This window comes from Urocitellus parryii, chromosome 4 (genome assembly GCF_045843805.1).
Source record: "Urocitellus parryii isolate mUroPar1 chromosome 4, mUroPar1.hap1, whole genome shotgun sequence".
Classification (NCBI taxonomy): domain Eukaryota; kingdom Metazoa; phylum Chordata; class Mammalia; order Rodentia; family Sciuridae; genus Urocitellus; species Urocitellus parryii.
In genome coordinates this window covers 209,876,436-209,892,207 of record NC_135534.1, presented here as the reverse complement: position 1 = coordinate 209,892,207, position 15,772 = coordinate 209,876,436, and the positions used below count along the sequence as shown (strand labels likewise).

At 63.6% G+C, this 15,772-nt stretch overlaps 1 protein-coding gene across 5 annotated transcripts in view; it reads right to left on the bottom strand.

Moving 5' to 3' along the window:
• Kcnt1 (potassium sodium-activated channel subfamily T member 1) overlaps window positions 1-15,772 on the bottom strand; it is a 56,621-nt gene that overhangs the window by 6,658 nt on the left and 34,191 nt on the right. For all 5 annotated transcript variants that reach the window (XM_077798045.1, XM_026395481.2, XM_026395482.2 and 2 more), the window contains 14 exons: window positions 13,051-13,215; window positions 12,666-12,802; window positions 11,325-11,388; window positions 11,104-11,212; window positions 10,503-10,611; window positions 10,053-10,202; window positions 9,530-9,756; window positions 7,992-8,226; window positions 6,582-6,687; window positions 5,404-5,576; window positions 4,949-5,020; window positions 4,628-4,762; window positions 4,166-4,277; window positions 143-244 (listed from right to left, as the gene is read on the bottom strand). In XM_077798045.1, coding sequence (XP_077654171.1) covers window positions 143-244; window positions 4,166-4,277; window positions 4,628-4,762; window positions 4,949-5,020; window positions 5,404-5,576; window positions 6,582-6,687; window positions 7,992-8,226; window positions 9,530-9,756; window positions 10,053-10,202; window positions 10,503-10,611; window positions 11,104-11,212; window positions 11,325-11,388; window positions 12,666-12,802; window positions 13,051-13,215 — 1,896 coding nt within the window. The remainder of the gene's footprint in view (window positions 1-142; window positions 245-4,165; window positions 4,278-4,627; window positions 4,763-4,948; window positions 5,021-5,403; window positions 5,577-6,581; window positions 6,688-7,991; window positions 8,227-9,529; window positions 9,757-10,052; window positions 10,203-10,502; window positions 10,612-11,103; window positions 11,213-11,324; window positions 11,389-12,665; window positions 12,803-13,050; window positions 13,216-15,772) is intronic.

Here is a 15,772-nt window from a genome sequence, read left to right as displayed (position 1 = left end):
CAGAGGAAGGGGCCTCGAAGAGGCTGAGGTGAGGCCCACTGCCCTGGGGGACTGCGGGGGGTGACCTGGGAAGGCACTGAGTTCTGGCAGGGAGACGGGGCCTCTGCGGCGACCCAGCCCCCCTCCCTCTACACTGGCTGACCTGATACAGAAGCGTGTCCAACATGCTAATGCTGAAGACCCGTCCCGCAGCGAAGGGCAGGCGGAACATGAAGGCCAGGTTGGAGCCATTCTCCCGCTCCCGCTGCAGGAGAGAAGTGTCCTCAGACTGGCCGCGCCCACGCCCCACGCGCAGGGGCAGCCAGCGGTCAAGATGGTGCATCTGCATATGTGTTCAGGCACCAGTAATCACTGGCCAGTGAGCCTGGGCCCCAGTTCACACTCAGAGCCAGGGCCTGGGAGTGACCACTGGAGTCCTAAGGAGAGAGGCCCAGGGTAGGTGGACTTCCTGTACCAGCCACCCTGGACTCTTTTTGTCTGGGGATGGATCCTCGGCTTTCTTTGTACCAGGCCAGCTCTACCTCTGAGCTGCGGCCTCAGCCCGAGCTTCTCAGTAATTTTCAATTGTAGACCGTATTTTGTGAATGACAGGACACTGGGGCACAGAAGCAAGGGTGCAGTGTGTACTCCTGCTTGTCCCCTGGCGCACAGTGTAGACGACACTCGTGGAGCATGGGGAGTTTGATGCAGCCACTGTGGGTGTCCCAGGACTGCCAGGACAAGCCACCATGAGCTTAGTGGCTTAAAACAGCACACGTCACCTCTCCAGGTGCTGCAGATCAGACTGAACCCAGCGTCAGCAGGGCCTTGCTCCCTCTGGAGGCTACAGAGGTGCTTCCCCACCTTTACTGTGTCCTGGGGCACCACCTTCATTGGCTTGTGGCCTCTCTGTCCGTCTCCAAATCTGCAGTGCAGCCTCCTCCACCTCTCTGAACTCCTCCCTCCTGCAAGGATCCTATGGTGACGTGGGCCAACATGGACCATCCAGGACCCTCGCACATCTCAAGGCCCTCAGTTAATCCCATCAGCAGAGCTCCTTCTGCCACAGAGGTGGACACTTGCAGGCTCTGGGGACAAGGGCGTGGACATCTTCAGAGCCGTTCTTCAGCTGGCTGCACCCCAGTGGGGACTCAGGTGGCAGGACATCAGCAGCTGAGGACGCACTGTCCACTGCTGCCAGAAAAGCTTCAAATGCAAGACAGTGGGAAGCTTCCAGAGGTGCAGATACCCTGGCAGCCATTGCAGCCACCCGAGCCAGCCTCCTTCCCTCCAGGGAACCACAGAAGGGAGCAGAAAGCAGTGGCTACTTTCCCTTCTCACTCCTGCGACCCAGAAGAGGGGAGTGTCGGCAGGAGGGCGTGTGAGCCGTGAAACACAGGTGGGCGACCCGTGATTCATGATCTGTGTGTGCCCTTACGTCTAGGAGCAGACTGCACATGACGAAGGTGGACGGCAGGATCCCCATGATTAAAATGATAGTTTTGCTTAAATCAGAACAGAACAAAACGGAAGTTAAGAAGAACCCTGGCAGGTCCAGAGAGACAGAGAGAGGAAGGCAGCTCTGATGTGTTGGTTCCCTTCCAGAGCCTTCTCCATTGAGCCCTGCCATGCTTCGCCCTAGAGGGACACCTGGGCTTCAGCGGGAGCCAGTGCGTCTTCAAGTCTTCCCATGATGGTGAGGACGCAGGGACACCCCGTGAGCCATGAGAACAGCCAGCCGGGAAGTGGCCAGCCCAGGCCAGTAGTGTGGGGTCGGGTGTCCCTAGGTCAGCTGAGCCAGTCCAGCAAGGACTGCAGAAGGGAAGCTGCACAGGCTAAGGCTGGGGGGACCCGGGAGCTGTGTGGGGCTGTGGGTGCAGGCGCCAGCCTCTGCTCCTCAGCCAGACCCCAAGGCCGTCCACCTGCGCGGGTGCCTTCCCATCTCAACACCCCAGGAAGTTCACCTGCAACCACCACACCTCCCCGGGGCACCTCATCTCAGTGCCAGAAATAGCTTCAACCTCTGCTTTTCTCGCGAGGGGTAAGGCGAGTTCAGGATACTGCCTCCCAGGCGCACGCCAGGGGAAGGTCGGGGGGCTGCTGAGGCCCCTCTTCTCCACACTTGCCAGCACCACTCGATGGGAACTCAGAGCAGCAGGAACATTTCTACTAAAATAGCCGCCATCGGTTTCTTTTAACCCAGGGTCTCGTGCTGCCCACGTGCCCAGCTGAAGTCTCCAGGAGCCCCGGGTCTGAGGTGGCAGAGTCCTGCCTGGGACCCAAGGCCAAACTTGTCCTGGCAGAGAAGACAGGGCCCTGATGGACCCTGTAGACTGGCCCTCACCGGGGAGTGGGTGGGCAATGGATGGCCTCAGTGGCCTGCCCCACTCCTCCTCCTTGGCCTGAGCCCCCCAGGACCTCCATGCCTCATGGACCTCAACCTCATTCCAGCACAGAGGACCCAAGGCCACACAGTGATGTCCTGGCCCCCAGCTGGTCCCTGTCACCCTTGTCGTCACAGAACCACAGGATGGGCCCTTCACTTTCCTGAATGAGGAGCTGGCCTGGCCAGGCAGTGCTTGGGGAGGAGGAGGCACAGCACTGGTGACGTCTGCCACAGCAAGCAAGGCAGCATGATCAGCGAGACCTGACCTACTTCTGGCCTCCTGGAGGCACGGGGGAGGCCCAAGGCCTAGGAGGAGCTGGGCGGAGACTGGGGAGGGTGGTGAGCAAAAGCAGCACTGAGGACTGGGCAGGCCTGCCAGACTCATACCCGGTGCTGCCCGCTGGCACTGGGTCTTCCTGGTGCTCAGAATCCTGGGCCTGGGAAAGCAGTCGGGCACCCGGATGCAGAATCCTGGGGCTCTGTGGCTTCTGAGGCAAGCCCTGACCTCCCAGTGTGGCCGCCCTCCGTGGCCTCCTCCTGGGGAGAGCGTCTGAGCTGTCAGGGGTGGGACTGAGGGACACAGAGACCCACCCATCAGGGTGTGGGGAAGCACTGGAGCAGGCAGAGGCCAGGGCCTGAGTGAGCCTCCTGCTGTGGGAGCTGCTCTGTTGGCCTAGGGGCCATCCACTGCCCACCTGGCGTCCTCTCACTTCTCTGGTGCGGACAAAACCCAAGGTCTCCATGGGCCTCCGGGTCTGTAGCTGGGTGCAGCCCGCTTGCATTGTCCATCCAGGTTCAGGCCACAAAGCTGAGTCCACGTGCAACAAGCCCTTGTCCCTTCTGCCTGGTGCCGACGGCCAGGCCTGCTCCGGGGGCTTCGGCTCACAGGTCTTCCTGAGTTGGCCACACAGCCCCTGCCGCTCTCCAGAGGGGACTCTGGCCCAGACTGAGCAGCAAGCCTGCGTGGCTTTGGACATGGTGGCCGTGACCTCCAGATGCCTCCTTGCCCACTCCCTGGCCTCCAGCTGCCCACCCTAACACATGGTCAGTCCTTGTGAGGACAGGTGTGCTGCCACTAGCCTAAGCATGGTCACCAACAGTGACCATGTCTTCCCCACCCTGTGAGTCTCACATTCTTGGTGGATTCCTGTGTCTCTGGTGAGTCCCCACACCCTGATGGGTGGGTCTCTGTGTCCCTCAGTCCCACACCTGACCACAGCTGATATCCTGCATGGAGCCCCGAGGTGCAGAGGGGAGGACACTGGGTCCAGCTCTGCCACCTGCTCTGTCCACCACGGGACCCGAGGCAGGTTTCCTCCCCTTTAGGTCCCCACCTGCCAGGCCCTAACCAGGGCCTAGGACCTCTATGCCACGTAGGCTCTGAACGCAGACCAGGGCAGAGAGCCAGGGCTGCTTCCCGAGAGACTCAAGCCTGAGGCCACACTCAGCGGTGTCCTGGCCTCCCTAACTGGACCACCAGAGGGACCCAGGCCCCATTCACTGTCCTGAGATGGGCCCATGGTCAGGTGTGGGGCTCAGGTGGTCCACCCACCTGGAGAGCTCCCTGTGGCTGGAGCTATACTGGCCAGCTGACCATCCCAGGACAGGCAGTCTGGATTCTGGGTGGCCAGGGCCTGCTAGTGCCCTGTGGGATCTCCCGGCTCCAGGATCAGGAGCCTTCAGCTGGGCTGTCCCTGGCCTCCTAAGCACCCACAGGAGGCTGCCAGCTCCCGTCTCTTCCTCTTGCTCTCTCCAGACTCCGGGGCTGAGTGGCTGGCACTCAGGGAGGGGGCTGCTCACCTTTTCGAGTTTGGAGAGAGCCAGAGAATAGCTGTCCTTGGCACGGAACTGCATGAACCGCATGTTGGAAGGATGGGTGAGCTCCGTGGTGATGCTGAGGCTGGGGAAAAGCCTGGGGAGGAGGGAGGGTGGGCCCTGGTCAGCTGTGGGGCTCAGGGCCTGTGGTCAGCCATGGGGCTCAGGGCCGGCCCTGGTCAGCCATGGGCTCAGGGGTCTGTGGTCAGGGTGTGGGGCTCAGGGCCTGTGGTCAGCCATGGGGCTCAGGACCTGTGGTCAGCCATGGGGCTCAGGGCCTGTGGTCAGCCATGGGGCTCAGGGGTCTGTGGTCAGCTGTGGGGCTCAGGAGGCCCATGGTCAGCCGTGGGGCTTCGGGCATCTGTGGTCTGCCTTGGTCAGCTGTGGGGCTCAGGAGGCCCGTGCTCAGGGCCTGGGGCGGGGCCTGAGGCCAGCCGCGGGCCTCACCGGAACATGGTCTGCACGTTGACGATGGTCTTGGCGTCGGCCATGTAGTCCTCCTCTGCGCTCATGGTGCTCTCCTTGTCCACCACCACCAGGTTGTCCGCGTAGATGATGCCGCACTGCAGCAGGCTGTCCAGGCTGGTGCGGGCAGGAGCCACATGGCCCAGGGACCCAGCCTACTTCCCCCCAGGTCCCTCTGGGGCCTCGGATGCCCTCCCCTGCCCCAGCCATCTGGGCCACCTGGCCGCGCCACCTGGGGAGAGCTCAGAGGGGACAGGGCTGCAGCGATGCCCACACCCCATCCTCGGCTGCCCAGTGCCTTACTTGTCCACAGAGCCCTCCATGTAGTAGACCATGGGGAAGCAGCAGATGGCCTCCAGGAAGTGGTGATCAGGCCTGAGGGGACAGCAGGGCCTGCAGGTGCCATCTGCTCCATGGCCCACCCTGCCCACACCCGGGAGCAGGGGACCCCGGAACTGCAGCCCATTGGACCTGGGAGTCTAGGGGAGATGGAGGCCGGTGGGGAGACCGAGGCCCAGGCAGGACCTGCTGAGGTCGGACAGCCAAGACCAGCCCTGGGCCTGCCACCAGGCCTGTGGCGGAGACTGGCCCTTGGTAAAAGGAGCCACAGGATGTGAGAGCCTCGGGCCCTACAGCGGGAGTCAGTCGTGGGGACAGGAGGGAAATGGACACAGACCGTGAGGGAGGAGACGAGGAAGGAGGGCGGGGGAGGAGGGGGCACCAGCTGCAGGCCAGGCGGGGAGGCCCTCAGGGCTCACTTGTTGTCCAGTAGCAGCACGATGGGGTTGAGCTCTTTGCGTGAGCGGTAGTAGGCCCGCAGAGGCACGATGAAGTTGTAGAGCCCGTTGCCGGCAGTCTCGGCCGAGACGATGATGAGCTTGTTCTTGAACCCGTAGGCCTTGGCGTCCTCGTAGCTGTTGTGCTTGCAGCCCTGGGGAGGGCCAGAGCCTGTCACCTCCCCACACCCACCGCGGTCAGCAGGAGCCCCCAGAGGCCACAGCTGTGCCCGCTGGCGTGCCTCCAAGGGCAGCGCTGGGGCTCGGGCGAAGCCAGTCCCCGTGAGCGTGGGTTCAGCCACAGCTGCCGACGGGCACACCCACATCCTGGCCAAGGGCCAGAAGCCAGTGGCCTGGCCCCGGCACCCGGTGCTGTTCCCACCACACCCTTCCCCTAAGAGCCCTCAGGCCCTGGGCAGGACCGGCTGGGGCATCTCCCGGGAAAGCATAGCTCTGCCCGGGGACGGTGGCATGGGGAGTTCCCAGTCATCTCATGCGTGAGGACAGATGGCCCATGAGGACTGCCTGGTGTCCCATGGGTGTCAGCCCTGGGAAAAAAGGAGTGCACACGCCTCAGACCCGTGGGCGGGGAACCCATGGTGGAGGGCGCCATCTTCTCCGCAGAACAACAGAAGCCGCGAGGCGTCTGGGGCCTGGAGAGCGGCAGTGGGGCCAGGAGCAGCGCAGGACCCAGGGTCCTCCCCACGCTCCTCACGGGGCTTCGACAGCCTCCCCAGAGCACTGTGGCCAGGGACACCCGGGGAAGGCTGAAGGCCTGAGTGCCAGGCTCCCCAGGGAGCCCTGCTCAGAGGTGACCTGGGCTTCCGGACCATGAGCACCTCAGAACAGACACCGCGCCAGGCCGAGGTCCTGCCCAGCTCTGGCCACAGGCTACACCAGGAGAGACGGCCCTGGCGCTGCAGGAGCAGGGCTGGATGGGGAGGCGCCCACCCACCCTCAAGCAGTCCAGGAAAAGTGCCTCTTAGGAATCCGGAGGCCAAGAGCCAGGACCGTGGGGGTGAAGGCCAGCGCAGCGGGGAGCACTCTGTTCTCACCCTCAGGGCACTCCCCAAGTCGGCAGCTGCATCTGGATGTGAAGGGGGAGTGGGAGGCGGGAGGCGGGGCTGCGCTGGTGTCTCCCGGCTGGCGGGTGGCCTTACCTTGTCAAGACGAAGACAGCAGAAGGGTGCTTTCACCGGCAGGAGGTGGCACAGGGTGGGGGAGCTGCCGATGTAGGGCGAGTTAGGGGGGTAGCCCTTCACGTACCTGGGTGGAGACGGGCCCTCAGCACGGCTCTGGGGCAGCCATCCCAGGGCCACCACTACCAGGGGACTCAAGGGTGTCCACTCCATCCCCGGTCACCCTCTGCTGGCCAAGGGGTCTGGCTCTGCTCTAGATCATCAGCACCTGGGACGCAGTCCTGGAGACTGGCCTCTGGCCACCAGCAGGACCCAGCCAGCCCAGGCAGCCACATGGGGGACGAGACCTCAAAGATGAGCCGCAAGGCCAGGGCCTGTCCTAGGGTGGCTCAAGGCAAAGGTGTGTGTGCAGGGGCCCTCACCGCTGTGCCCTCTCCCAGGGTGCCAGCAGGCCTGTGGGAAGGGTCACTTCTTCAGGCAGCCCCAGGGCCCCCCAGTGGTCAGACCTCCAGGGTGGGGCAGGAGGGGGCGCTGCCCTGAGACCCCTCTCTCCTCAATGCACACATTCACAGAGGAGCCTGGGCAAGACCCTGAAGCCAGGGTAGACCCAAGGGATCTGACCACCCTGTCGAGCTCCCTGACACCCAGCACCCTGGCCAGCGGGCAGACACTGCGGCCTTGAGTCCTGCCTCAGTGGCTTCCCCTGGGCCAGGCTGGTCTCCCCTGCAGGCCACCGACCCCTCATCCCTGTCCAACAGCTCCCAGCCCACACCACACTGTGCCCTGGCTGCCCACCACATTCCCCTCAATCCACCTCCAGGGGCCTCTAGATGGCAGCCTCAGGGGCAGCCTGCCCATGCCCTGCCCTGCGGGGCCTCGAAGTGGCTCACTGGCAGCCACAGGCCATGGCCCTGGTGGTGGGCACCACCTGTCTCCTGACCCCCAGCGGGAGGCCCTGCCTTCCAGGGCAGTGAGGACTGACCAGTTGCAAGGTGCACCTGGTGCTGTGGACGCTGCCTGAGTGCGCACCAGATGGTGGGCAGGCGGGGGGCAGAGACTTCTGTGGCAGAGCTGCTGTGGGGCTGGTGCCTCGGGCAAGGACGGGTCTAATGCAGGGGTGGCCTTGCCCCAGTACTGGCCCCACTCCTGTGAGCCCCCTGTGGGGTCTGTGAGACCCCCAGGAGGGGACCCACCCCACTCAGTGCTGACCTCCAACCCTGACTGAGGAGAAGGGGCACAGAGCTGCAGACCCCTCAGCATGCCTCTGCTCAAAGAGCTGCCGGGACCAGGGCCTCAGGCACGGGAGAGAGGTCAGGCACCTGCTCTGCCGTTGGCCGAGCCAGAACTCCCAGGGAGCCAAGCGCCCCCCAGGGCCTTCAGCCCCCCAGCACACCCACCCACTGAAAGCTCAACCCCTGCAGCAGCACTCACTCGACCACGGAGAGCCCCTCGTCATCTGAGGGCGTCACCTCATCCTCAGACTGGTCACTCAGCAGGTCACAGGGCAGCAGGGTTGAGCTGTCTGCCAGCTCCAGGACCGGGGCTATGCTGGGCCGACGGCTGCCTGAGCCGTTCTCCGTGGGCACCATCAGCTTGTTGCCCCCGCCGCCCCCACCACTCTGCGAGGGACGGCACTCTGTGTTCTGTAAGTCCATGGCCACTGTCCCTGGAGAGAGTGACTGAGCTAGGCTGGTGGCCCCTTCCCATCCTGCTGTTAAGGCTGAGGACACAGCCAGCCTCAGAGACCCCGGCTCATGTCCTGGCCCCTGTCCTACAGCAGCGTGGCCTTGGGAGTCTCAGCACCCTCTAACCCTGGGTTTCCCCCTTTGGACAAGCAGGACGGGGCCTCTGGGTATGGTAGCCCCAGAGCCCCCCACCTCTCAGTGGCACCACCCAGTCAGTTGCTGTAGTCTCGTTACTGATGGCCTGAGGGTGGGGGCTCTTGGGAGCTCAGGAGCCCGGCAGCTGGCCATTCTGCTCTGAGGACCAGCCCAGGTGGGGATGGCCATGCTGAGGATCAGAGGGGAGCTGCAGGACCACTTTGTACCTGCGGACTCTGCCTTCCCACTATAGCCAGGGACTGCCAGGTGGGGGTGGAGGATGTGGCCCAGGGTGCAGGGCTACACAAGTCACCACGGCTTCCTGGGAGCCACCAGGGAATGACACACACACTCCAGGGAAGGTGAGGCTGGGCAGCAGCAGACCCGTCTCCCCTGCCCCTCAGCAGGCCTGGCCTCAAGGGCACACTGCCACCATCAGGAAGTATAACCTCCAGGTCTGGCTGCCAGCCCATGACATGTCATGAAGAATGTGTGCCACACTGACCCAAAGCACAAAGTTGGGACCATATGCCAACACTCCAGTAGGCACATACCAGTAGGGTATGCAGCAGGCACTCAACAGTGTCAGCGAGTTGCCCGAGTCATTCTCAGGCCATCCTGTAGGTGAATGTAGTGCCCTGGCGGAGTCTAGGGGGCTGTGGCCTGGGTGGCTCCCTGGCCTATCCCTGCTCCCCAGTCTCCTGGGTGGGCCTGGCTGCGGAGGGCCTACACCCACCTCTGGTATCCTCAAGCCCTGGGCCCACACCCGAGGGAGACAGCTGGACCTGGCCCCAGGCTCATGGAAGTCCCAGGGTACCTGAAGGCCAAAGGCCTTGCTAGTTTCAACACTGTCCAGCTGGCTCCCAGCCCCAGAGGACACTGGGGCCTTGGCCTATTCAAGGACCACGTGTGAAGGAAACCTTCTGGGCTGATGGGACTGCCAGGGACCAGGATGGCCGGCTGGCCTGCACCCCAGAGACCCCTGACCAAGGCGGCCCACAGGGTGGGCGCTCAGACACCCTGCTCATGGCTGACAGGCCCTCACAGGTGGGGACACCTCCATTTGACAAATTCAAACACTGAAACCCAGACAGACTCACCTTGCCCCAGGTCAGTGCAGGCCAAGGAAGAGCGGGCCTGGGGGCTTACCCATGGAGGCGATGATGCTGTGCACCGGCAGGCGGGAGGGCCCCTCGTAGAGCCCCTGCCCCTTCTTCTGCTTCTCCTCCTGCTTGAAGATGAAGGCCGAGTTCTCCTCCTTGGTGATGTTGATGTAGAAGCAGGTGTCGGAGGCGGCCAGGATGTGCCGCGGCCCCGGGTTCAGCAGGATGCTCTTGTCGTCCTCTCGCTTCAGCCCCATGAGGCACACGCCGTACCTGGGCACAGGGGCTGCGGCTCCACGGGCTGCCCCGCACCTGCCGGCGCCTCCCCCTGCTCGTCCTGGGGGTCACCTGACTGCAGCTGCCTCCTGCGCTCCTGCCCAGCCTTCCTTGGGAAACCTCCCTTCGTGGGTCAGCCTTGTGAGAGCCTAATGAGCAATCTTGAGGCCTCGACAGGCTGTCCTTGTCAGGCGGCTGTGGCCAGGGTGCCCCAGCTCTGGGTCTCTAAGGCCCCCTGCCCCAGGGTCCCGCCCACCTGCCCTGGGCCCAGGTGTGGGAAGGGGGGCGCGTACTTCTTGTGGGCGTGGAAAGCCGCGTACGTGAAGCTCTTGCCCTCGTACTCGCGGAAGAACTTGCTGTCGCCCATGCGGATATGGTAGACTTCGTTGCCGGAGCAGCGTCCGTACATGCGCTGCCACTGCTCCGGTGACTCCTGTCCTTCCCTGCCGGCCACAGCAGGGCAAGAGACCATCACCTTCGGCTAGGGCTGCCCTCCCGCTCAGCTGGGTCAGCATTGCCTAGGGCAGGCCCCTCCCCTAGACATGTGAGGCCTACACCCTTCTCCAGGAAGCCCGCCCCCAGAGTAGCCCCGCCCCAGGAGATTCCCGCCCACAAGAAGCCACACCCATGGTGGGGGCTCCGCCCACAAGGAGCAATGCTCACAGGGAGCCCCACCCCACAGGGCCCTGCCTTGTCTCCCTGGGCCAGCTGGAGCCTGGCGGTAGGCCCTGCGGGGCACTCACTGGCCGCGGGACGTGTGCACCAGCAGGGTGATGAGGGTGGAGGTGGCTGGGCAGATGCAGTTCAGGGCCAGCATGGCGTACTTGCACTCTTCCTCGCACACCACGTGGTCTGCAGGACAGCAGACAGGGTCCACCGTTCCTGAACTTGCTGCAGGAGCCCTGGCTGGACCCCTAGACCTGACTGCACCGCAGACCCCTGCTCAGCTCTGATTCCAGCCCTTCCCCAGAGCCTCTGCAAGCCCAGAACCGGAGCTTTGATGGAGGCTCTGCTTTGTGTCTCTCCTGTTCTGCCCAGAGCTCCAGGGCTGGGTGTGGCCCTCGCCTGTCCCCTGGGGTGCCCATCTAGGCCCCTCACCTGTCCCCAGGGATTCTGGCAGGGTCCTGCCCATGGTGTACTCATCAGAGGGTGCTGCTCCCAACCCCTGCTCCTGCCCTCCCTGACCCTGCACCCCAGCTGGATCATCTAAAAAAGCTGGACCGCTATGGGCGCCCCTCCTGGGTTGTGAGGAAGGAGGGCTGCTGCCCTGCCGCACCTCCTTGCTCCTGTGGTGGTGCTCCAGCCCCCGCCCCCCGAGCTGCCCACTGCAGGCCCCAGACGCACCAGCAAACTTAACGTGAAACTTGTTCTCAGGCTTGAGGATCTGGACGTAGAGAGGGCAGTTGGGGGCGAAGTCCTTAACGGCCCAGGCCCTCAGAATGGTCTGGTGGTCCTGGGGGGTGTGTGTGTTCAGTGTTGGAGTGTCCCTGCAGTGAGGGGGTGGGCAGCTGCAGGCTGGAGGGGCTCCCCCCGCCCCCACCTGCCTTGGCCTCAGCCTCACTCACTGCGGCTGTGCGGTCCACCTCGTTCCTGCTGCTCAGGATGAAGCAGGCCTCCCCATTGTCCATCCTGCAAAGTGCCAACCACTAGTGTGGCCAGAGGTCGTCAGCCTGGTCCCAGCAGTGCCTCCAGTCCTGGGCCTCCTCACCTCCCTGGCCTCTCCCAAACACATCCTGGGCCTGGTCAGGATTTCTGGACACCCTCAGGAGGGTTCAAGCTTGGACACTGGACATGTCTCAGAAGCCAGATGGCATGTCTGGAGACACCAGTGGACCAGCTGGGACATGGCCTGATGGGGCAGTGGAGAGCTCTGGCCTCAGCTCCAGCTGTCAGGGGCTGGAAGGGGGTCCCCACACTGAGACCCCACTTCACTGTGTGCTAGCAACCTGGGCCCTGGCCCAGCTGACCTGACCCAGGGTATTCAGCATCTGCAGCCCATCCCCATGCCCCATCAACCAGGGACAGACTGGGCCACAGAACAGAAACACTTGGGGGCAGGGACCCATCTCCTTCTCTTGGCCACACTGTGGTCCTGTATGACCATATCCCACCCCTGGTTCCCAAGGGCTCAGCTGCAGAAATAACCTAGCTGGCCTGAGATCCAGTGGACACCCTGTCCTCTCCCACCCCAAAGCAGCAGAACACTGTGCCTCCTAAAACCTCTGCTGCCCCCCTGGCTCCTCCCTATTTGCCCAACACTGCCTCCCCCAGCTGCAGGCCTGGAGGCAGACACAGACATGTGTGAGGTATGGATGGGACCACAAGGGGCCGTGACCATCAGGGCCCTGCCTCAGGGTCCAGGGCTTGAGGGATGAGCCACCCTGGGCCAGGTGTCCTGCTTGCCCTTAGCCCTGTAGGCCCCACAGATGGACATGGGAGGCTTCTGGAATGGGAAGGTGGCAGGAGGGGCTTTGGAGAGAATCCCAGGAAGTGCACTAGCACATTCTGGAAAGTTCCATGGCATGCCACATTTGTGTCACCTCAAGTCACTCTGCCAACTTATCTTTAAAGCAAGATCCACCCTCAGCCCTCGTGACTCCCCCCACTGACTCCAGCAGCCAGCTCCTCCGCCCCTGGTCTATTTTGAGCTCCTAGAACTTGACGTCGTCGTAGAGAATCCCCAGACTCCAAGTGGGGAGAATGGGGGCTCCCAACGTTGGGTCTGCCCAGGAGGTCTGAGGTGGACTTGCTGTGCCCAGCGTGGGCAGGGTCCTGCTCACCTGGGTCAGGTGGTGGGCACTGAGCCAGAGCTGCCAAACACCCCATACCCCTTCTGCTGCTCCAGCTGCCAACCCACCTACCCCATGGCTCCCACACCCGCTGTGCCCACCCTGGCTGACACTCACTTGGCCCGCATGAGGTCTTGGTCCTTGAGGGCAGAGCCCTGGAGGTAGATGACCCGCTGAGACCACAAGGGGATCTGCAGAACCCTGCGCACCTGGACGTCCATTTCAGTGGGGCATAGGATGACCACGTAGTAGTCCTGCTGGCCAGGCCGTGGGTCAGAGCCTCTGAGCAGGCTTCTGCCACTGCCAGCCCACCTGTTTTCCTGGGTGCTGTCTCACCCAGCACTTCACAGGACCCCGCAGAACTCCCAGAGTGTGGGATGCCACCCCTCTAGACAGGGAAACTGAGGGCTAGTCCCCTTAGGGGACGTGCTTGGGCTCAGGCAGTTGTGGAAAGGGGTGGCTGCTCTGGGGGCAGGAGGATCCCGAGGCCTGGGGGCCTCACCTGGAGCCGGGGGTGGGCGTAGAACTCATTCAGGAAGTCCATGAGGAGGTCGATCTTGAGGGAGCTGACACACAGCACCACATGCTTCTCCGTCTGTGCGCGGTGGCGGCTGTAGTTGCCCCCAGACTTCTGCCGCTCCATCCAGAGATAGACAAGCTCTTCAAACTGTGTGGGAGAGCGGTGGGCACTGGCTCAGCCTGGGCAGTGAGGGGCAGGGCGGGCAGGGGTGGGGCTGGGGGTGGACCTTTCCCATTTGGCAGGGGCAGGCCCTGAGCCCAGGGCCACAGCACAGAGCAGGACCAGGTGGCTGACAGGGTGTGCAGGGAGCAGACAGCCTGAGCAGAGGTCAGTGTAGGACCAGAGGACCAGAGGTCAATGTGGCCCAGGACAGAGCCACATTGGAAATGGCCACTGTCTTGGCACGGCCACTCGAGGAGGGGGAGTGAGCATCCCCGCTTGCCCGTGCCTGGGGCAGCCTGAGATGCGAGCTCAGCTCCAGACCCCAGAGGCCGAGTGGCTGCCAAAGCCTGAGCTGTGGCGGTCAAGGCGTCAGCAGACCTGCGGCTCTTCCCGCCAGCCCCTGAGACTTATGGTAGGGAAAACCGACAGTGCCGGCAAATTCTCGGCCCCCGGGGTGGGGAAGTAAGTGCTCTCCTGACAGCTGCGGTGAACACAGCGGGTGTGGGGTCAGTCCCCAGGCTGGGACAGCCTTGGGCAGGGTGGTGTGAGTAGAGCTGCAGCCTGAAGGCGCCCCAGGTTCACCCCAGGGCCGGCCACTTGGAGCTGTCCAGTGTGCTGACCCTGCTGGCTTCACACTTTCTGAGTGAAGGATGGTGGCGGCCCCCCTTGACAGTTGGCCTGCTCAGGGACCGTGACTACCTGGCCCGAGATCAAGTCACTGAATGAACAGGGCTCTGGCTCAGTCCCAGTGACAAGACCCAATGGCCTTGAGGCACTGAACTGGCTCCACAACCAGGAGGTGCCCAAGACCCAGCGTGGTCCCAACAGAGACGCCTCCCTGCAGGTGGCACGGGCTGGGCTCTGCAGGGGGTCACCGTGGGCCTGCGTCCCACCTCCTGCAGGCCGTTTCCTTGTCTGCCACGGATCAGAGCAGCACTGGCCTCCCAGGGAGGCCGTGAAGATGAAGCCGGCTGATGACCAGGTTTGACAGTGAACCCCACACGTGCGTCCACCTGAACCTCAGGACATGACCCGATTTGAATACAGAGTCTTTGTGATATAATTTGTTGAAATGAGGTCATCATGGATTTGGGTGACCCTGAGTCCAACACTGCTGTCCTTAGGAGAGGAAGACCCAGAGAAGAGGCCTGGAACAGGGGCAGAGGCTGCTGGATGTGGCCACAAGGGCACCAGGCCTGTGGGGGCCTCGGGCAGCAGGGGCACCAGCCCCACCCACACCTGCGTGCAGATCCGCCTCCGGGACAGTGACTTCCTGTTGTCCAGCTGTCTGTCCGGCGGTTTGCTGTGGTGCCCATGAGCCTGACACTGATGCCCGACAACACGGGACCTGAGCCTGCAGAGCAGCTCTGGCAGACGACAGCTGTCCCTAAGCTCTGGAGGGAGGCTGGTGATGGCCACCAGCAGCACCACCGCCCCTCCCCAGGGCCTCCACCAGCAAGTCCTGTTCCAAAGGCACCAGGACCACCCTGTCCACTAACAGGACCCCTAGTCTTCCCAGGGGCAGCAGGAGGGGGCAGGAGGCTGTGCGGATGGTGAGGTCAGCAGCACCATGGTCCTGGCCACCCTTAGCCCTGTGAGGAGCAGGGCATCCTGCTACCCGGTCTGGGGCCTGAGTGCATCCTCCCTGCAGCCACAGGAGCAGCCTGCTGACCCCTTGGTTTGGACTGTGGCCTCCAGAACTGTGGAGCAGGCTTGTTATTTTAAGCCTGTGGTGTGGCCATCTGTTGGAGCAGACCTGGAGACCCCAGGGTCTGGCCTGTCCATGGCAGCTCTGGCCTCTGTGAGGCTCAGGTGGGCTGGGGGTACAGCCCAGTGGTGGAGGGCTTGCCTGGTCACACCAAGCCCTGGTTCCATCCCTGGTACCCCTGCCCCCCAGAAAAGAAGGCTCCGGGTGACTCCACAGCAGGGACATTTACAGACTGGGAAGAAGCATCGCTAAGCCCGCTCTTGGCACTCGAGGACAAGGAGGGGAGGACACCTGCCCACACCAGACACCAGGGGTGGCCCTGGGGACGGCTTGGAGTGCTTCACCAAGGTCAGCCCAGTGGGGCAGCCGCCCCTTCTCCAGCCGCACATTGTCCCGGGCCTGGCCGGCAGGGGCTGGGCTCCAAGGCAGCAGGGCTGGGCGGGAAGCCACCAGCGCTCCCTATTCAGGGACCATATTTTCTTCCATGTGAACCAGTGACCAGTGACCTCTGTGAGCTCCCTGGAGACACTCCCTACGCTGGCCGTGAGAGCGAGGGACACGTTAGAGCTGGCAGAGGCGGCGTGGGTCCGCAGGAGCCATCCAAGCCCGTCCCACGGGTCCTGGCAGAGACCCCGACCAGGCCGGGGTGGCAGGCCTCAGGCATCCAACTAGGAATCTTACAAGGAGGAGCAGTGAGCCCAGGGGCTGTGGGCAGGGTGGGGCGCCCTCCAGGAGAGCGGCCGTCCAGGTGTGGGGTGTGGGGGGATGAGCCTGGGGATGGGCTGGCACAGGCCTGGCCCTGCTCCCGCAGCAGCAAGACGCAACCTCCACCTC